This window comes from Mauremys mutica, chromosome 7 (genome assembly GCF_020497125.1).
Source record: "Mauremys mutica isolate MM-2020 ecotype Southern chromosome 7, ASM2049712v1, whole genome shotgun sequence".
Taxonomy (NCBI): Eukaryota; Metazoa; Chordata; order Testudines; family Geoemydidae; genus Mauremys; species Mauremys mutica.
Window position 1 is genome coordinate 124,863,900 of NC_059078.1, and position 22,372 is coordinate 124,886,271.

The 22,372-nt window shown below is 48.1% G+C and overlaps 1 protein-coding gene across 1 annotated transcript; it reads right to left on the reverse strand.

Annotated features, from left to right (window-relative positions):
- Positions 1-5,996: 5,996 nt before the first annotated feature.
- On the reverse strand, positions 5,997-20,567 carry INA (internexin neuronal intermediate filament protein alpha). Its single transcript, XM_045024612.1, is given in 5 exon segments — positions 5,997-7,578; positions 7,580-7,775; positions 10,943-11,067; positions 17,323-17,827; positions 20,530-20,567. Coding segments are annotated over 5 exon segments (978 nt in total). The 3' UTR covers positions 5,997-7,464.
- Between the last annotated feature and the right edge of the window lie 1,805 nt (positions 20,568-22,372).

Below are 22,372 nucleotides of genomic sequence, written 5' to 3' on the forward strand. Positions count from 1 at the left end.
TGCCGGGAGTAGCTCCCTCCATCTCAGATCCATCCCCTCCTCAAAACCCGCTCCTGTGAACTCGCCTTCCCCTGCTAACCACTTGCTCAGAAATATAAAAACTGCTCTAATAGCCAAGACCTGTTGCATGGCTGTTCCGTGGAGACAGTGGTGGTGTTAGGCAAAGCAGAAGGTGAGGCTGTCAGTGGAAGGATCCATCCCTTAACCTCTTACCCATGTGAGTGATCCCGGATCAGGTGCGATGTCTCATTGGAGTCAATGTAAGTGAGTGCAGGCTAGGGGCTGAAATTACCTGACATTTGTCAACATCCACTGGATTTGACTGGATGCTGAGTCCCCTCAGTTTCCACTGGTTGAATGAGAACTGAAGGCTTCTATCATTTCTCAGGGTTGGGCTCTTTATCTGTGTCTCTTTACCTAGTATCGTAACTTGTAGCCCATCCTGCAAGCCCTTATAAAAGTAATCCTCATTAGACTTCATTAGGATTATTTTCATGAGTCAGGGGCTACTCGAATGAGTTAAGTTTGGCACGATCAAATCCTTAGAGAGATCTTGGGGCTGGAACCATGGTTTATTTCATGGCCACATAGCACTGTGCACACCTATGAGGCTGTAGAAATAAAACTGAACCTTTCTCATATATATTTCTAAAATGTTTGATTCCCTTCCATTGTTTTTCCTGATTGCTGCCCCCAATCTGTGCTCTGGAGCGGAGCAGTAAGGGATAGAGGCAAAATACTGCAATAGTGCCAGCCCAGGCAGAAATCAGGAAATGCTAGAAATCTCCAGAGACGCCTGTGCTAAGAACCAATTCTAAATTAAATCTGGTTTCCCAAACAGAACACTCCCCTTCTCCCTCCTGTCTCCTTTGTTCTATGACGATGGAGGTAATTCCTCTAGATTTTCATCCTTTAGGTAAAAATCCAGCCTTCATTGACTAGAATTCAAAGAGCCAACTAAGCTCAAAACTTGATCGAGGTTTCGGTTTGGGATCCAAGTACAGGATCAGGCAATTTAAATTCAAGGGATGGGTGAAAAGCAGTGACTGGAGAGATTTTACAGTTCAAAATATCTCAGATTAGCTCTGCAACAATGTTTTCCTTTTGCTCCCTTTGTGTCTGGCTTTGAGTAATTGTATTTTATTATTGTTTCACAAATGGGGACAACTTTGGAATGTCTGTTGAGCCTGACGATCGGTTACCGTGATAGTTCTGTACACTTGCTAAAAAAGGGGAGAATAAAAGCTCAGGCAGTCCTCGGATTTACGACACACTTGGCTCCTTACAATTGCGTCGTACGTCGTAAGTCGGAACTCAGAACCGCAATCTACTCCATTGCGGGACCGAGCGTCGTAAACGCGAAACCTATCGTGGTAAGTCAAATCAGGGTGTCAATGTAGAAGAATTGTAAATGCCGTTCGTCGTAACTCGAACATCGTCAAGTCGGGGACTGCTTGTCCACAGAGAAAAGGAAAAGGGAGACACAGAAAGGAAGAATGGAAGGCAGAGAAAAGAGAGAGAGATGAGGGGAGGGATAATCTGGAAGAAAAAGTGGAGAAGCAGCAGGATCAGGAAAACAAAGGCAGGAAGGGGGGATTTGGAGGGGGTGGGATTGGAGAAAGGGGGATCTAGGGAGGGGGGGGATAAAGGCAGGAGCTGGAAGCAAGGTCTGGTAAATGTGAGTTAAGAATACAACAAAGTCATTGATAGGGCAAGCACTTGCATGAGGCTCTGTGATAGTCATTCCTTTGGGCAGGGTGTCTCTTTCTGCTTGTCATGCTGCCAGTGGGGCTGTGTCAGGCATCAACCTCTGCTCAGCTGACGGGGAATCGCCAGCCAAGTAGCCTATACTCAAAGCACAGGGCAGCTGCTGCAACAGGCTGGTCTCCAGTTTGCTAAGGGTTTGTCTACCCACTGTTTCTGAAATGCTCACCACCTGCATGTTCTGGGCTCTGGTTTTCCCTGGGCTTACAGCCTCAGTCGTCTCCTAGGCTCTTCTACCTCACAACAAGAGAGGACCCCTCAGTATATCTGTCTGGTCCCACTCCCTAGCTAAACTCCCTCAACCACAATGATAAAATCCACACCCAGTATTAGACAAGCAGGGCTGCTCTGCCTGACCCCTCACAGTGATCTGTGGCTATGTCTTGCGGTGGCTAATGGACTCCTCAGGGGAGCTGCTTCAGGAGCACCACCAGCAGGCTGGCCAAATGGCCCATGCAATTCAGCCGAGCCAAAGCTCTCTGCTGAAACAGCAAGGCCGAGACAGTCAGCCAAGTTGTTGCTGGCACCGATTCACTGCAGAGAAGCCTGCAGTGGCATCGTCACAGCCTGTCTCCGGGACTAGGAGTTGCTTGGGTGGTGGAGCAGAAAATCCTGACATGACATGACAAGGGAAGAAAGGGAAGAAGATAAAGGAACACTGTCGAAGAAATGGGAGGGAGAGAGAAATCCCTCTGTTTTCCCCTTAGATCACGCTCCTCTGTGAGCAGTCATTCTGAATGTGTGAACAGGGGGACGTGGGCTCCTCCCAGACAATGTCATGTGTGTCATAGGAGGATATCCTACGCTAGGGGATCTCCTAACCTGTGTCCTTGGAGAGGTCATTTCCCCTAGATTTACAATAAGGTTTCCAGTTTGCTGTATCACCTTGATCTCACGGGACATGCATGAGCTCCATACAGGTAATGCATGTGCAAACAAATATATGATTTTTTAAAGATTTGCTAGCATTGTGTTGATTTACAAGGATAGGTCCTACTAACTCAGTTTATTTGCAAAGACTATCCCATTCCTTTGTTGGGGAGCTCCACTGATTCATTAAGATCCTTGCAGTTTGTTTAATGCATTTACTGTGATTTGAAGGTGTCTTTGTTTTGTTTTGAGTTTGCTTGTTAGGGATGTTCTATGAATCTGCTCTGATTTTCCTCTCTCCAGTTTGCTACGGTTTGTTCTATAACTTGCTTCTGAAATTTGCCTTCATTTACAATGCACAGTCTGACTTCATGGTGTTGGCAAAAGGCACCAGTTACAGCACTGGAATTGCATAGATATAATGTAGAGAAAACTGGGGGTTATTCTTTGACAAGGCTATATATGAATCAGACTGTCACAGGGTGACTGGTCCCTTTAAGAAGGAGCAGGGCCAGGGCATCTGTGACTTCCCAGCTGACGCCCTTTAGGTTTAAAAGAGACACCTGGGGCTAGAGTGGGAGAGACCCTGATTCACCAGGTCTATGTCTACATTGCAATAAAACACCCTGGGCTGGCCTGTGCCTGCCGACTCAGGCTCATGGGGTCGAGCTACAGGGCTAAAAGTGTGTGTAGACATCTGGGCTTGGGTTGGAACCCAGATCCTGGAGTTCTGCAAAGGGGAGTGGGTCTACACTGCAACTTTATAGTCCCTCAGTCCCAAGCCCGAGTCAAATGACACAGGCCGGCCACGGGTGTTTTATTGCAGGGTAGACGTACCCTCAGAGCTGCTGTTTTGTGCTAGAGGAGGCTGGCTGAAGAAATGTGCCTTGCACTTGGAGCAGAAGATGGTGAGATTTGCACAGGTCCCTAGTTCCTGGGGAAGTTCATGCCACAGTCTGGGACTGGCCCTTGAGAAAGTTCTTTCTCCTGCACAGACGAGCTTTATCCTTATTGTAGAGAGTTCTGCTGTCCCAGAGGAGCAGAGCTGCTGACCATAATCTTCATCATGGGGCTGTAGGCCAAGATTTTTAAAGGTATTTAGGTGTTGCAGCACCTGCTTTAGGAGCCCAAATCTCATTTTCAAAAGTGATTTAGGCACTTAGGAGCCTAAATCTCATTAACCACCCATGGGATTTTGCTCCAAAGTGCCAAAATCACTTTTGGAAATGAGATTTAGGCTCCTAAATCAATTAAGTGCAGCATCACCTAAATACCTTTAAAAAATCTGAGTCTACAGCTCCTTAAGATAGTTGTGGTCAGTTTGTTTTACCAGCACTGTCTGTGGCATTGGCCAGCTGTGGTTGGTCAGTGAATTTCTACTGTACAGTCAACAGGGGAAGTCTGACCTCATTTTCATGTCCAGCTCTCTGGGCTTTTTAAAAAAAAAAATCAGTGGAGAGCTTGAATTATTTTCATTACATAGAATCTGGAGAGCATCCTAGCCAGAGTAGCATGCTCTCTTCAAACGGAGGCTACGTTTAGATATGATCCTGAATGAAAACCCTAGCTACAGCCCTGTTGTCCAGGATTTTGGCTTGTGGTTTGAAATCAGAACCAGAGCTAATTTTTTTGTTTGCAAATGATGCCTTTTTTTTTTTAAAGTGGGCATAAGTAAGACCCCATAGCCAGAGACTCCTGAACTTTGTGGTGTTGGAAATTCATATCTGGACTTTGCAGCTTGGGCCTGTCCCTCATCAGGCCTAACCTGCTAGGAACGGCCTCTTTATAAATTAAATCAAAAGGAGGGATTGCAATGTAAGCAGTGTCTACTGGTCAAACCCTTTTGGTTTCATTAGAAGGAAAAGGGTTTTACAAAACCAGATAGGGACATGTTTGTGCAATTTTTAAGGCTAAATTAAACCAGATGTTGTGAAGGCCAAGACTATAACAGGGTTCAAAAAAGAACTAGATAAATTCACGGAGGACAGGTCCATCAATGGCTATTAGCCAGGCTGGGCAGGGATGGCGTCTCTAGCCTCTGTTTGCCAGAGGCTGGAAGTGGATGGCCAGGGATGGATCATTGGTGATTGCCTGTTCTGTTCATTCCCTCTGGGACACCTGGCATTGGCCGCTGTTGGAAGCCAGGACACTGGGCTAGATGGACCTTTTGTCTGACCCAGTACGGCCATTCTTATGTTCAGACTTTTACTTGTTGAAATTTATACTTTTCCATCCAGCATCATCAACTCAGACCCAAAAGCTATGGGGTAGTGCATAACAACCCGATAGTGAAACTGATCGGCCTGGTTTTGCTAATTCCAGCTGGGTGAAATGCGTCCCTGGAATTACAGCAGGGATTAATTTATCACCTTATGTTAGCAAGGGAAAACACAACTCATTGAACATTCTTGCTCCTTAAGACTGAAACACTGCATCCCATAATAATCCATAAACTGAAACTGGCAACAGTATACCCACATTCTCCTTTCAGTTACACCAGAGTAAAACCCAGATTAACTCCATTAACTTCAGTGGAATCCCTGGAATTGCTCTGTTGGGACGGACAGCAGAATTGGGTCAGTGGTATTTAAATGAACAATGAATGTGGTCCAGGTTGTTAATGACCAAAAAGTCATTACCATCTGCCAGCTGTTGAGTGGCCTGTATGACATAAATTACTGGTCTTGGTCCAGTTTCTAGTACGTGTCTGTACCGTAAAAATCACCATCACAATGGACAGTCTCGAACAAAGGCCAAGTCTTGAGTGGTCCATGTACACTGAGCTCTTCTCTTGCTCTGTAGGTGGCCCCTTTAAGCCAGGGAGGAGGTACGCTGGATGGGAAACAGGGTGCGGTATGTTTGTTTGCTTATACTAAAGCCGCTGTGTGGATAAAAGCACCAGGCTTCAGTGTTCCAGGCTATCGTTGGCACTTTTCACCAGGGCTAAATTAACTATAAAAATAGCAATAGCCAAATTATTAGATAATGTGCCAGAACCTTAGCTTGTGCAAATTGTTACAGCTCCATGGACATCTACTGAGCTATGACAGCTCATGCCAGCTGAGGACCCTGGCCCTCTTGTTTCCATTCTAGTGCATCCCTAAGAACAGATTTATGCATTATACCAAATCATGCTCTCCTAGACTTTGAAGACAGGGCTGCACTGGTGTGACAGAAGAAACTGACCCAGGAACAGAGAACATGGCAAGTTCTCAAATCGAGACAGCCTGAAAGAGGACACAAGAGAGCGGTGGGATTCATGTCACAATTTGTTTTTTATTAACTTGTGCCTTACAGTAGAAGAGGAAAAGTGTGAGAAAACAAATGTTCTATTTCCAGGAGCTTATCCTGGCAACACTGACACCAAGGTTTTGTGAGATCATAACCTCAGAATGGCACAGTGCTTTGGCAAACACACAACAAACACAGTCTTCAGCTCTTGCAAAAGCGATCGCTGGCGATTTTAAGGCATTGGAAAAATCTGCAGAAGTAAATCCTATATTGAACTTGGCACACATTGGAACAGGTAGACTGAGAAACATACAGTAACAAAGTTTGGCAGATTGAAATGGAAGGTGAAATGCTACCCTACCAGAATCCCTTCCTTTGGAAAAACAGTGGGTGTGAATCCATCCTTCAAGTGACTAGAATCTCTGTTATGGTCACCTTTGAGTCCATGACTGTTCATGTGTAAAAAGGTATGGTGGAAGTTGGAATTATTTTAATCCTATTACCTCACAGCACCAGTTGGTGTCTATTTATCAAGCAGAAGTGGAGTTTTTGTGCGGCTGTGTTGCTTCTGAGTCTGAATACCGAGGACAAAAAAAATATGCATCTTCCAACATGTCACCAGAAATGCACTGGAAGAGCCAGTGAGATCCACTTGTGATTTTATAGTGCAGGAGTGTGTACACATTTTAAATATACGAAGGAAACTCTCCTAACTTATGTGTGCTATTGATAAACCTCTTCTCATGAGAGTATGGACAGACTAATGCCACCAAACTATAGAAACAGTCAGTTGGCAGAAATGTATGCACCCTATAGCTTACTGCTAGTGCAAAAGTCAGGCTGGATATACCTCAGAATGTCCTGTGCTTCTCGACTTAAAGTGATAGGCTACAGCTCAAGAATTCGGGGTTGTTGAAGGTTTGGTTTTTGTATTCTGCTGATTTTTAGAATAGATCAAGGCCCATAATCAAAAAACTAATTATAGCCAAAAAAAATTTTTTTTTAAAAACCATATGACTAGTTGGCACTGTCAATTCTAATCAATATCTTTTTCTTAACCCATTGGCTACCAGCTGGAATGAGGTGATATGGACACAACGAGTCACTATGCAATCACAGAAGTGATTAACATGCATCTAGCTAACTGCAGAGCAGGGTGCTACAAACACCGTCTATCCAAACCTGGAACTGCTTTGAAGGTGAAGAATAGACCAAATTCAGCCTTCTCCTAGTATAGTTTCTAACTGGAAATAGCCTTAACATGTGTAAGATGTACATCAGGAGCAGCCATGAATGCGGGTAGATTGTGTTGGCTTTGGAGTGAGGAGTTCCTTAGTGTGTGATTTGGTTTAACTAATCGTGATGACCCCAGAAGATGTAGTTACCCAGTTTGCCATCCTCTCCAATTTCAGCCTAAGCTTTGAGATCCCTCTGTCATTTAATTGCTCCCGGCTAGAGTGTGGGATGTACTATTTCTAATGATGCTTAAGCGCTGGGATATTTCTATTGGGTGACAAGCGCATTAATTCAGGTGTAGACAGTTGAAAGCTCTAGTGTATATTGTTCCCCCTTAAATGCTAATTCTATTATTTTCAAAGGTTACATTTTTTGGTTTGTAATGTTTCCTTCCTCCAGGTTTGATTGCTCGGTTTTCTTAGACATTACGGTCTCCTCAATCATTTCAGCAAAGCTCTCCCTCATCTGACTAGATGATACTTGAGGACACTTTAGAAGCCTCCTCTTTCTCTTCTTTTTTAAAAGACAGAGTAGGAGATATTTTTGAGACAGTGGCCACAGGTAAACTGAAGACTCTGGGCTGGAAAGAATAACTGGGGCTAGAATGTGGATTCAGAGCCGAAATGCTGATGCTTCCAGTGGTAAAACGTGTCTCTTCACCTTCCAGCAGCTTCCTGAAAACACATCACAGAAGGAGAGGTTAGTTGGAGACGGTTACCACCTCTGTGGCTCAGGTTAAACACGAACAAGCCAGTCTGGATATAAGCTGAGATAGGCTCCAGCTGCAAAGCTTGGACTCAGTTTTGAAACATTCCATACATTGGGATGTGCTTGGATTGGTTTTATTTTTATGGGCTCGTTATAAAGATGGCGGGGGGAGTGGCACGGATACTTGCAAAATGTGATCTAGGAGCCAGGTTCAGATTTTAAACACCTGCAAAGTCTGAGAGTGTCTGACCCAGAATTCTGATTCAGGCAATATCTGGATGAAAATAAGAAGCCCTCCACATCTACACCTGAAACTCAACCCAAACCTTTTTAAGGTTTAAAACAGCTGTTAATTCTCCGCCCCCCTTTTATTATTTTTTTCTGTGTTTTTGTGGGCTCTAACCTGGACCAGAACAAGGCACGAAAGAGGAGAAAGCAGGTTCTCATGTGACCGATATAAAATTTGCCTCCATTGGTGATTTCTGGGCACAGTTCCGCTATGTTAAATATAATGTATATTAAAAAAAACAACAGTCAAATGAAAACCTTAGTCCACAAATGAAATTTACCCACCACTTTAGCCATTAGAAGCAACACCTTGAATCCCACCCAGTTTCGCTGTCTCAAGAGGTTTCATTCTGATGGCCATTGGAAAAACAGACACATTTCCAAAACACCTTCCAAACCTCCTGAACCTTCCCAGCTTCGCCCAGTTTTAAATCAGACCCAACAGAACCTCTTTCAGGTGCAGCTGTAGGATCAACAGAGCAATCGTTCCAGCAGCGTGGCAGGCTACAGCCAACTGCATGGGGCAGTTGAGACTGCTTCTCCTCTCCCCCTGCCCATTTACAGGGGAATAGGGAGAACTTTGTGGAGGAGGAAAGAATTAGAATTTCAATACTGGCCGTGCTTAGTGTGGATGGTTGGCATGGAGTTGCTGCACTTGAATGCAGGTACTGCCCTAGCTCCAGAGGTGAAAGTAAGCCGGTCCAGTCTGGTACAGAGTACTGGCAAGAGCCAGTATGCCGTGCCGGACCGCATCGGCTTCTGTGGCTGGGATTTAAAGGGCTTGGGTCGGAGAGACCCAAGCTCTTTAAATCCCGGCCCGCAGCTCCAGTGGCAGGGCTGGGGCTGGCATTTAAAGTGCTCCTCCGAGCTTCACGCTGCAGCTGGAAGCCTGGAGAAGCCCTTTAAATGCCGGCCCCGGCCTGCCGCAGCAGCCGGGCAGGGCAGCAGGGAACTTGGAGGAGCCCTTTAAATCCCGGCCCTGGCCTGCAGCTCTGGTGGCCAGGCTGGGGATGGGATTTTAAGGGCTCCTCCGAGCTCCCTGCTGCGGCGGGAAACCCGGAGGACCCCTTTAAATCCCACCCTTTAGTTTGCCCCAGGGGCTACCAGCCACCTCTGCAGCTGGGAGCCCCCGGATGATTTAAAGGTCCTGGGACTCCCAGCCACAGCTGGTGCCTCAGGGCCATTAAATCTTGAGGCACCGCCTCTTCCGGTTGAGACCACACACCCCAGGACTCTGGCGTACCGGTAAGTCCTGAGAGTTACTTTCACCCCTGCCTAGCTGACACAGGAGTGTGAATCAGGCCATGGCGCCAGACATGTACATCACAAAACCACTCAACAATCTGGTACAAAGGCCACACTCTACTCAAGAAAGGCCCAGGATCTGGGATAGCAAGGAGTGTTGGAAGGCCAAGATTAATAGGTATTGGCACAGTTGTGGAGGGTGAGGTACGGCAAGAGACCTGTATTTGGTACCAGTACCGGACCTGAGAAGCACTGACGTGGCTGAATCGAGAGGCCAAGTGAGGATAATGAAGGTTTTTGCAGATCAGGATTGGAATGCTGTGACAGTGAGCAAAGCTATACCCCCATAATGGACCAGCATCAGCAGTGGTGTGTGGTGTAGTCTGTTTAATGTAGGTTCTTATGCCAGGCCCATCACCATGGCAGCTGAGCACCTTTTCAAGTAGGCTAGCAAGTGGTTGTAAACCAGGCACGGCTTTCAGTCACTTCTGAGCTGGGCTGGACGCGAAGGCAGGATGTAGCTGCAGTTTCCAAAGAACTTGGAAATACCATTTGTCGAGGGACAAGAGCCAAAAACATGACCTTGCTTGCCCAGGGAAGCAAACCCCCATAGTGGCTAGGGGTGGAACATGCAAAGGGTACAGCACCAGCAGGAGCGGGGCTGAGACTGGGACCCAGGGGTGGGACTTGACCAACCCCTTCGTCAATAGGCTAACGGTCAAGACCACTCCAGGGCTAGAAGGCTAATGCAAGGGGCTCAATCCTTGACTTCAAAGACTCTCTAGATATCACAGCAGGGGAAGAGGGGAGAGATTCTGGGGGAAGGGGAGCCCTCCTGACAGACTGAAGCTCACTGAGATGAGAAAGCTCATCCCAAGGGGAGAGAAATGGGGACTCAGACTCCTAGGAGAGGTTAAAAGTTGTCTGTACGGGGGGGCTATTCCTATGTCACATGCAGGAGTTCGGTCAATCGATCTCTGAGCTCATCTCCAAGTCTGGGACAAGACTAAACAACACAGACAAGAGACTAGTTTGAGGGGCTAAGGGCATTGGCAGAGCTGAGGGGGGCATATGCATGGAGTGACTGGTGTTTGGAAAGGATATTGGGTGGGGGTCACAGAGGTCAGATGGGGTCACCCTCCATATCAGAAGGTGGGACCCCCGACTGCAGGGACACAGAGCGAGCTGCTGGGAACAGCAGGCTCTGGTGTTCCTGCTGTTCAGATCTGGAATCTTTTTCAGTCAGAATAACGTAGCTGTGAAACACAGGCTTGCGTTGCTCTAATGTGAAGAAAAACACCGGATGTGGGGGTGGGGGACTAGCAGAGCAGGAGGGGACTTTGGGCCTGGATTGAGGGGCATTGGCAGACTATGGCAGGGAGCCCAGACTGGCATATCAGGGAGTAACGCAGGTCAGGACTGAGGTATGTTGGCATCTACTGTACCCGGTGTGTGATGAGAACCCCCACATCCACCACATGTGCCCTTCACTGACCCTCAGCAATTAAAACAAAACCAAGTGCTTTATTGGATTTACGGTTTTGTGCCAGGCAAGGTGGCACAGACGAGGAAAGGTCAAGTAAAGGTCGTGAGTTGTTACCTGTATGCAGCGATCTCTATATCCAGAGCCATTTTAACATTGAGCAAGTCTTGATACTCCCTCAGATGATGAGCCATTTCGCTCTTGGTGTTCCTCAAGTCATTCTCCAGCTGACTGATGCTGTCCTGCAATCAAGCAAGCCCAGGGAGGTAAGGAGACGTGTTTCAAAAGCGAAGTCCTGAGCTGAATGCTTTATGTTCGTTTCATTATAGAGACAGGGAAAAATACAATTGCCAGCTCATCCATCGCAGCAGATTCCCGGACAAGAGCGCAGCATGGGGAAATTCCAATTAAGATACCTGTGGCAGGAAAACAAGGCAACGGCAGCTGTTAGAGCTGCCGCTTTCATTTTTTCCAACTGCTTTATTTAATTTCTTGGACGGTTGTTATAGGGACAATTAGACAAATGTGTCCAATTAGCCACATCAGAGGAGCCCAGAGTCGAGAGAAATAACTCACTGAGGGCCCAGTTCCGAAAGCTGCTGAGCACCATCTGCCAGCGGTAGGAGATGGGTGCTCAGCACCTCCTAGGATTTGGCCCTTAGAGACTGAGTAAACAAAGCAGGGGGCTGTGGAATGGGGTTGGTCTTGATCGTGCCGATGCAAGGCAAGGGTTGGGTACAGTGGGAGCCCAACCCTAAAGCAGGGGTGGGCAAACTTTTTGGCCTGAGGGCTACATGGGGGAATAGAAATTGTATGGAGGGCCATGAATGCTCACGAAATTGAGGTAGGGGTGCGGGAGGGGGTGTGGGCTCTGGGGTGGGGCTGCGGAGGAGGAGTTTGGGGTGTAGGAGGATGCTCTGGGTTGGGACCAAGGGCGGGAGGGGGATCAGGGCTGGGGCAAGCGATTTGGGTGCAGGAAGGGGTTCAGGCTCTGGCTGGGAGTGCAGGCTCTGGGGTGGGGCTGGGGAGGAGAGGTTTCGGTTGCTCCATGCTGGGATCAAGGGGTTTGGAGAGCAGGATGGGGACCAGGGGTGGGCAATGGGGAGAGGCTCAGGGATGTGGCCCCCAACCCAGTGCCCCCCAGAGCGAGGCCAAGCCACTTGGTGCGGTTCAGGGACCGGCATAAAATGGCTCACGGGCCGGATTCGGCCCACGAGCCGTAGTCTGCCCACCCCTGCCCTAAAGGAAAGTTAAGGATTGTGCTAGAGATGCCCTCCCTCTCTTGTGGCTAAAGGTTTATCTGAGCTTTTACGCATGACCATGGGGAGACACCACTTTTTTTGCACAGAGAAATGTTAACCACTGAAGCACAGCTACAAATTTGTTCCACACTGTAGCAGGAAATGAAGTGTCTTACGGCAGCAGCAAAACGGTGGCATGGCAGATTCCCCAACTAGCTAGCAGCCTTCCATAGGCAGGACTCCCAATGCCTTGAGAGGGAGGGACCCACATTGATCACCAGCTGAGGTTAGCTGATGAGCAGCATCTCCAGGTTCCAAATGAGTTTAGTCCAGCTCTCTTCTGGAAGAGCAAGGGCTGGGACATGAGGCCATCAATGAGAAGCATAGAAAGGCTCCTCAGAGCTTAGTCGAAGACACAGCAGTTCCCCAAGGAGTGGGAAGAGAAGATGGTGGTAATGGAAGAGACAGCTCCTACACAGCCATGCTCCACCTCTCCTTAATACCATCTACGCCTTCCGCGACCTCATCTTTATTTTTTTCCCTGCTTCACAAATTGATGGTGAAAGTGTAAAGGTAAAGTGGAAAGTGCATGCTAGGTAATAAGCCATCAAGTCGCAAAGCATATTTGTCTTTTAAAATATTGTAAATACTTTTAAAGTAACTTAAAGGGATGGTGCCAGAAGCTGCAAATTTCTGATTTTCTTGAACAATCCTAGTTCACATTAAAACAAAATACTACAGACCTGGTGCATGCACAGCTATACTGAAGACATAGGGCTAAATTCAGACCTCATATAAGCTGCTGCCACTCTACTGAGTTCCTAAAAGTGTTGAATTCAGTGGACTTGCACTCACTCACGGGATCTCTGATTTAGATCTACACACTAAAATGAGTAATTCTCACACACAGAGCCAGATCCTGAGACAGTGCAGGTCAATGTAATCTCATTTACATCAATGGAGCTATTCTGCTTTACCCCAGCTGAGGCTGACTCCATGCTCTAAGAACATAATAATGGCCCTACTGGGTCAGACCAAGGGTCCATCTATAGTAAGAGGAGGCCCTGAGATATAAACCGTTATCAGAGGCCCAGTATGAGGCCTAAGGCCTGAACTAAAGTAATGGTCAAGACTTTGCTAACACAAAGCAAAGTGAAGCTGTGAGCCAGAGGCAGGCCCTGCTCACAGAAGCTGGCAAGGAAAGGGCTGATGCTGCAAAAAGAGACAGACCTAAAAGGTGCTGGACACCAGATAGCAGAACATTCGCATCCTTGTACACTCCACACAGATAACAGGGAACAAGCTGACCCATCTCAATGACAGGGCCAAAAGGGTAATATGATGGATAGGGTTGTTTTGTTCAAACCAACATGTACATGGTGAGAGGCAGCACCTTACTACGTAGAGCGGTGTCACCAGTGTCGTCAGATGCTACCGGCGTGGTGCTCTGCTCTGCTCAATGTTGATATCAATCGGCTGCGTGTGTTCCCTCTGTGTGCTGCCCCAGCTCTGCGCAGGTAGCTGACCCAGCAGACCACGAGAGAACGCCCAGTGACCACAGACTCTAGTGAGGTACGAAGGCATCCGGGCCAGGTTTATTGTCAAATGAAGCACAGTAATAGTTCCCTCTAGACTTTACTCTACAGGACATACTACGAATATGTGCCCCCGGCAATGGACTCAGCTCAATCAGTGGCAGGACTTTCCACTGCCCCCTAGGCCAGACAAAGACATCCATTCAGGGGTGCATTCTTATACACAGGTACAAACAAGTTACACATCACTCCTGACATATTGAGGTGCAGCCCCTCTACGCAGCAAGGTGCCGCCTCTCACCTTGTACATGTTGGTTTGAACAAAACAACTCTATCCATCATATTCCCCTTTCGGCCCTGTCATTGGGATGGGTCAGCTTGTTCCCTGTTATCTGTGTGGAGTGTACAAGGATGTGAATGTTCTGCTATCTGGTGTCCGGCACCTTTTAGGTCTGTCTCTTTTTGCAGCATCAGCCCTTTCCTTGCCAGACTCTGAGCAGGGCCTGCCTCTGGCTCACAGCTTCACTTGGCTTTGTGTTATTGGCCAACTACATTAACAGTGGTTTTGTTGGATAACAACTCCACTCTCAGATAAAACCCTGCTCAGTTCCTTTCCTCTAATTCTGTCACCTCATTTGAGCACCAGGGGGTACAAAAGCACTTTGCTATATTCCTCCCCCCTATTGCTCTGGGACAGGGTTGGGTAAGATCAATAATACCCATCAGGCCTATTGACTGACAAGTATTTCAGATAAGAGCTCTGCCTCTCTGCCCTACCTACACGCCCCTGTTTAGCACTCATGTTTTCCTGCTAACATGCACTGTTTCTGAACCCACGTATAAATCCCAGGTTCTTCGTCATTCTGTGATCCTGTGTTAGCAGGGAAGAAGAACAAGTCCTTGTGGCACCTTAGAGACTAACAAATTTATTTCAGCATAAGCTTTTGTGGGCTACATCCCACTTAATCGGATGCATAGACTGGAACATACAGCAGGGAGCAGCTTGTGTCAAGCATGGATTGTGGCAGTCACCATTCAAACACTAGCACGGGGGGCATCAATCGTGTGGCAATCCTGGATGGTGCTGCAAGGAAATGTATTTCCTGGCCTATTTGCCCCAGATTTGGATTCAGCGCCGCACACGTGAGATGAAGCTGCTTTTCATACCACTTGCTTGGACAATGTAAAAAGGTTTTGTTGCATTACCTAAGGGCCTGAGCCACAGGGCACACCAGTGATACCCACTGAAAATCAGTGTGAGTGCTGGGTGCTCAGCATGTCTTGGGGCAAACGGCAATTAATGAATATATCTTCCACTTAAATGGATCAGTTACATTTTGCTTAACTGGGCCCCTTATTCAGGACTCTTTAATTTTAGCCCCCATGGCTGCAAGAAGAGGAAATGCTTAAAAACTAAATTTCACCCAAACAGATGAAGGCGGAGCACTGCATGCTGGGATTTGCAGGCTTCGTGGACTACATCTATATGTTGAATATGAGGGCACCAATGGATCTTATTGTAGAACTGTGGGCTACATTTGGCCCAAGACTCATGCCTGCTAGTAGAAGCTATTTCAGAGCAAAAAGCAGTAAACTCTGGAGACTTCTATGGAAGGCTGCAACAAGAAATATTGCTATAGAACCTGTGAGGCTGACAACATTATGAGCATCTATCAATGTTTTCCCTTACAGAAAAGTCCTAGAGAACTGACTAGAAAGTGGGACTCTTTCTATATCTTTTAAAACAGTCCTATAGATTTCAATAGAGAAAAATGTAGCCCTGCTATAGAAATCTACAGGATGGTTTAAAGAACACCCCAAACTATGGAAAGAATCTCATTTTCTATTAAAATATATACATTTCTGTAGGACACTACTGATTTAATCTCTATCCTATAATTTCCTATAAGGGATGCAAGAGATGCCACTAATTACCACCCCCATTAAACTAAAATCCAAGGATCATACATTAAAAAGTTGATATTCCATAATTAGATCAATTTCAACTATCCCAGAGTTTAATCCGGTTGTAGTATTTCTTCCTACATATAGGTTGTTCTTGCAATCTCTGTTCATTTGGCATCAAGGCTACAATATTTAAGAGGGTTACTAATATGTAATCCTTTTGAGTCCGCCTGTATGCACTATCACAGGACATCAAAATATTTCCATATTACTAAGTGAAGGAGAATAGCACCAACTATTTACTTAGATTGCAAGCAGTTTAGAGCAGGTATCAGGAGTTTATACAACCCTTAGCAGAGTATGGCCCTGAAAATGCTTGGGGGCAGCACTGCAGTATAAATATTAAATAGTATCAGTTAAATATTATGTGCAGTAATTCATTCAGGAAGAAACTGTACAATTTAGCCATGGCTGATTATTTAGGTTAACAAGATGTTGCAACCTCACTATTTTTTTATCATCACAAGGGCTTCCCCAGAGTAAAAACTGGACAAACAAACAAACAAACTATATTTTGTTGAGAGTCAGGGGAATTTAAATTAGCATCTTTCCCAACCCATACAAAAGAGACTGAGGGTCTGATTTCAATGGGCTTTGCATTAGAGGGAGTCTTTCCATTGATTTCAGTGGTTTTTGGAGCAGGCCCTAAGGAATATTTCTCCTCATATAGCTGCGAAGGGTTTTAAGCCCTGCAATTGACAGTACATGTAACAAATGCCCTTGAAAACAGGGCAAGGAGGCAGCTCGGATGGTTTCTAGGAATTACCCATCCAGAAGAAGAAAAGCGGTGCAGTTCCGGAATTCAGCTCCGCTGCAAAGTGACAAAACTGACCTGAAAGGCTGGTTTGGGCAGAAATTCTCTTCATTCATTAAACGTGAATTAAAAGACTTTTTACAGCGATCCGCTGAAGTCTGGTGAAGGTACATGTCAAATTCAGGACCTTGGCTAGAGACACTTTTTCCAGCCCTGTCTACCTATTGCTCCAACACCCACCCACATGAAACCTGCAGTACGTGCAGTGCAGACTCACACCTTGAGGGTGGGAACGGCAGAAGACCTAAAGACGGATCCCTTTGCACAGACATCCCTGGGGCTATAGGGAAATCACGCCTCTGGCTGTGTGCACCTTCATGCATTTACACCACTGCACGTCTGCTCCCCGATCTCAACCCAACACCGTGTGTGACATCCTGGCTCCACTAAAGCCAACGGTAAAACTCCCAAACAACCCCACGTAGTTCATCTTCTGGGACTCTTTCCCCCACGAAATCCTTTAACCCCCGCTCTCCCACGTGCGGGGTCCTTCCCTGATTTCCAGCGGCTCATGCCCGGGCTTACTTGACATAAAACTCCGCTGTCGCTGCCTTCCCGGTCAAACTAGAAAACTCCCCAGACTTCCCCCAGCCCCTGCTGATCCGTGATAACTGGACTTCTCTGACCACTCCAGCTCGGGTGGCGGAGTCAGTCCAATGCCGCACAGGCTAGACATGTCCCGGGGTGCATGGGAGAGGTACGGCCCGTTGGGTCTGGCAAGTGGTGGCCATGGGTCCCTAGCCCTGCGCGGGCGAGTTTCAGTCAATGCCACGTGGGGAACAAGGGCCCTGCATGGGGTGGAGGTGCCCGGCGCTGCACGAGGCTGCGGTGCCCGGCGCTGCACGGGGCGGAGGTGCCCGGCGCTGCACGAGGCTGCGGTGCCCGGCGCTGCACGGGGCTGCCCGAGTCGGGGGTGCCCGGCGCTGCACGGGGCTGCCTCACCTGCAACCCGCCCACCTCGGCGCCGAGCCTCTCCTCCATCCCCCGGATCTGCCGCTCCAGGGACGCGTTGGCGCCCCGCAGGCTCTCCGCCTCCAGGGTGCGGGCCTGCAGCCGGCGGCGGGACTCGTGGATCTCCTCGCGGCTGGCCCGGCTGCTGCGCGCCGCCTGCTGGTGGAGGTCGGCGAACTTGGAGCGGTACCACCCCTCGGCCGCCGGCAGGTTCCGGGCCGCCAGCGACTCGTACTGGGCGCGGATCTCCCGCAGCGCCGCGCTCAGGTCCGGCTGGGCCAGGGCCGGCTCCACCGAGGCCCGGGCGGCCTGGAGCGCGGCCGCCAGCTCGGCCAGCTCCTCCCCGTGCGCCCGGCGCAGGAAGGCGAGTTCCTCCCGCAGCGCCTCCACCTTCCTCTCCAGCCCCAGCCGGGCCCGCGCCGCCCCGTCCGCCTCCTGCTGCTGCGCCCGGGCGGGAGGCGGCGGCGGCGGGCGGCCGAGGGGGCTCCCCGAAGATCTTGCGGTAGGAGGAGGCGGCCAGGTAGTGGGGCTCCGCGCTCATGCTGCAGGCTGGAGGGGAGGCCGGCGCGGCGGGGCGGGGAGGCTGCGGTCCCCCGGGCGCGGCGGAGGCTGGCGGCGGCGGAGCCCGGAGCGGGAGCTGTCCCTTTTGCCGCAGTGTTGATGTCAGCCCCGCGCCCGGACTCCCGAGCTGGGGCCGGCTGCGAGAGGCACCAGCTGCTTCGCTCGCAGGGGGGAGAGAGTTGGGCGGACAGACAGACAGATCCACCCTCGTGAAGCACAAACCGCCCGGGGGATTCCCAGGGAACCCGTGACCCGCTTCCCTCCACCCTTCCGCTGCACCTTCACCTGGGCTGGTTTTCTGCGGTCACCCGCAGCTTTGCATTCCCCTTGTCCCACTGCGACTTTAACGGGGGTTCGAGATCACCCGAGGAAAAAAGCAATCGAAAGACACGCCCTGATCAACTTTAGCAACCGGTAGGAAATGCGGGGTTTGGGGGACAAGGGTAGGTTAGGTGGATGCGCGAACAGATCCTTAATTGAGCAGATAGAACAAGTGAGTAGCTACTAGATGGTTAAATGGGTTTGGATTCGATCAGACTCTGAACTCTGTTAACTGTGTACTCCTGCATTAGTAAGTTATAAACATATATAAAAGAAACACTTTAAAAATCACCTTTGCCATCATCCATGTACGCTGATCAACAGCTGGAATTTTTCCAGAATCGTTGCGTAGTGTTGCGCACACACATATTGGGTTAAATTCATCCCTGGTAGCACCCCACTGAAGTCAATGGAGCTAAAACCCGTGATGAATTTGGCTCCATGTTGCTTATAGGAGTTAAAGGGTGGAAAGTGTCCATTCAATGTAAAAACTGTAGCTGATGCCAATGAGCACATCTGTGTTTTCTACAGAATATTCTTGTAAGGATTTTTCTGTGACAAACAGGATTGAGTGAGGAGGGAGTGGCAGACAAGTGTTCTGACAGGTGAATCTCCCATATAGGAATTCTTTCTTCCATTATATATAGTGCCAAAATAATATGTAGTTACTTAGTACGTAGCAACAACAACAGATAGATGTATGTATATCTGGATGATAGATGTAGGAATATCAATAGGTATGTGACATATCTGAATCTGATGAGGAAACAGTTTCAAAAGTGTTACTTATCTTTGCAATCTGGAGAAAGAAATGTGTTAAAATGCACAGCTGAAGTCTTACAAATTAAGGTCTATGCAGAAGAGATAGGACCTTCAGTTTCCCCTGAGACTTTTATAGGGTAGTGGTTTGCATTGTTGTACCTGACCAACATTTCCCCTTCCCCCCTTCTCCTCCCTTTTGTGCAGTGTGCCAGTCACAGCCTTCCACCCCAGCGGTGGCTGCATTTTACTGGCATTGTATGGATTTAAGTCCCAATCCTGTAATTAGATCCAGCATGGATACCACAAATGGAGGGAGATATGATAGAGGTCTATAAAATCACGAATGGTGAGGAGACAGTGAATAAGGATGTGTTATTTACTCCTTTACATAACACAAGAACCAGGGGTCACCCAATTAAATTATTAGGCAGCAGGTTTAAAACAAACATAAGGAAATACTTCCTCATACAACGCAAAGTCAACTTGTGGAACTCATTGCCAAGGGATGTTGTGAAGGCCAGAAGTATAACTCAGTTCAGGAAAGAATTAGATAAATTCCTGGAGGATAGGTCCATCAGTGGCTATTAGCCAAGATGTTCAAGGACTCTAAACCTCTGACAGCCAGAAGCTGGGACTGGACGACAGGGGATGGAGCACTCAGAATTGCCCTGTTCTGTTCATTCTCTCTGAAACCTCTGGCACCAGCCACTGTCAGAAGACAGGTTACGGGGCTAGATGGACCATTAGTCTGACCCAGTGTGGCCATTCTTATGTTCACACACTGAGCTCCATTGATTTAAATGGCAGCAGGGGTCTACACTAATGGATATAATTGCAGGAGCAGGATCACAATACATGTATAAAGTGCTTTGGGATGGAAGGTGCTAGAGCAATAGAAAGCATTGCAATTTATTATAGCAACATAGTTTATAATGGAAAACAAGCTATTGGTTCTTCTAAGCTGAGAGTCCAAGTCTGAAAAGCTCAGATCATCTTTGAGATCCCCACATAAAAGCTGCCTAATGTTATTATTGTTATTTATTTGTATTGCAGCAAGGAGGGGGGATTCATTGCACTAGGCACTGTCCATACATGTAACGATAAGAAGGTCCCTGTGCCAAAGCGCTAATATGAGCAAAGCGCTATTGGAAACTTTAGAGGAAGGTAGTGAATACTGGCTATAGCCTCAGCAACCCTGGTGTTACCTCCATAGACACAGATGGCCCCAAACTCCGGGGAAAGCCTGTCTCTACTGCCCGGAATAGTCAGTCTGGGGAGAGCTGGATCGTGGAGCACAGCTCAGCAGCAGTCTGTACACAGGAGGGATGCGGAGGTGTGATGGGACAGGCTGGAAGCATGGCGGGTGGGTCTGTGAACCATGCAGAGGGTGACAGTGGCTTGTGGCCGCTACTTCTACCTTTCCCATCCAGCTGCTGTGGGCTGGGGCTGAGGACTCCATTGCTCAGCCCCATATGCATATAGATGACCCCACAACCCAGTTACTTAGGCTTCGGGCTCTTTCCCTGGATTCCTCCTTTGTGGAATAACTGCTACCTTCCTTTAAGGTTGTTCCGAGCTTCACAGGCTGACATGTTCCTGATTTGAATTGCGCTGATAACATCTCTTTGCAAATAAATCTATTTGCCCTTCTGTAGCCCATCTGAAGATCTCAGGGCAGTAACTAGCTGAGCTTCACAATACCCCAGTGCGGGAGGGAAGTGATATGCAATATAAATGGATCACTCCACCCACCACTGAAATGCAGCTGTTTCTGGGGTGGAACACAGCAGCTATTAGCTGAAATGGAGGTGCCAGTTGGGAATGGATTGCAGATCCATTGGGCCAGAGATCTCTATGGTGAGTGACATAGTCCTTTCCCAGCATTCTCACCCACCATGGCATCCAAAAGTATATTTTTGGACACCTGTCCTTCCCCCTTTCCTCTGTGCTAGTCTGCACCAAAGTGAACACAAAGCAGCTTCCTGCCCTTATAGACAGCTGAATCCTAGAGATTTAAAGGTGCAATATGCATGGAACAATGGTATAACCGTTATCTTGCTAAATACACTGGAGAGATTTGTTGAGTTGCACCAGGGAGGGAATTGGTCTCATCTCTTTTGGACCTCACAATGCAGAAACAAGAAGTAGCTTAAATCTTTGTGATCCTCATTGTACAAGGTCCACCTGGTTGTCCTGCTAGCTGCAATCCATCTGGCTCTGCTCAGTGTCTGGTTTTGTGATGAAAAGGCAACCTGCCTCTTAGCTACGTATACCACAAATGGGACATGCTTGTCTCATACCATTTTCAGCACACCATTAAACAAATGCACTAGGTACATGTTTCACCACCTGGCTTCAGTGCGGAAGAGTCACGTGGGAAGGGAATGCCTCCCCTGGTTGCAGAACTGGCGAGTGATGAAAGCAGAAAGTGTCTGCTCAGCTGCTGCCAGCAGCTTTCCAGTGGCTCAGATAGAAGTGAGTGACACCATTTGGAAAAGAAAGGTTGGGGTTTGTCTTTATGACAAGCAAAACCTTTAGTGCATCGGTGATACTGGAAGCAAAGATAAGTATAACACAAATGAACACACAAAATGACACACACACACATATACAAACACACTGTTCTAGATACATAGTTAAACACACAGACTTACATAGGCGCTGATTGTCGCATACAAAGATGCACAAAGCCATGCAGACACAAACAAAAGCACACAGGCATGTTCACAAGCACACAAAGGGACAGGCACACAAACATAGACACACAGAAACTTGCAGACGCACACACCCAGAGACGCACACACAAAATCACACACCTACACAATTGCTCACCTGCCCCACAGGTTCCCTTGTGTGGGGTTTTGTCTCAGGGCTCATTCTGTCTCCCCTTCTGTTCCACATGGATGTGAGGGACCTAAGGTAGTTGGTGCAGTGCTCTGGCGTTTGTGTGGATGGCCTGCAACGCTATGCCTGCTTTCCTTGTTATCCCAATGACGCAGCTTCCTTGCTGTCCCATGGTGGATACCACGGAGTCCTCTGAGGATTGCAAAGGGTGGGAAGTCTGGGATGTTTGGACCTGTAGGTCAGCCAGGGCCTGCAGCATTTGAGTTCGCTGCCTGAGAAGACCCATTATGTTCAGGTGCATCTCCCCCTCCTTTTCCTGGGCCTTTCTCCTGTCTGCTGTCTCCTTCTCCATGCTGACATGTCGGCCCCTCCAGGCCCTTTGGTCGCAGTCTGATGCAGCACCAGCTTGCAGGATCTCACTGAACACGTCATCCTGAGTTCCTATTCTTTCTCCTCCCCAGGGTCAGGATTCTGCAGGGGTGGAGGGGGCACCCTGCAGAGCTGCAGCATCAGTATCAGATGATAAAAACAAACAGATGCATCACTGGATTTA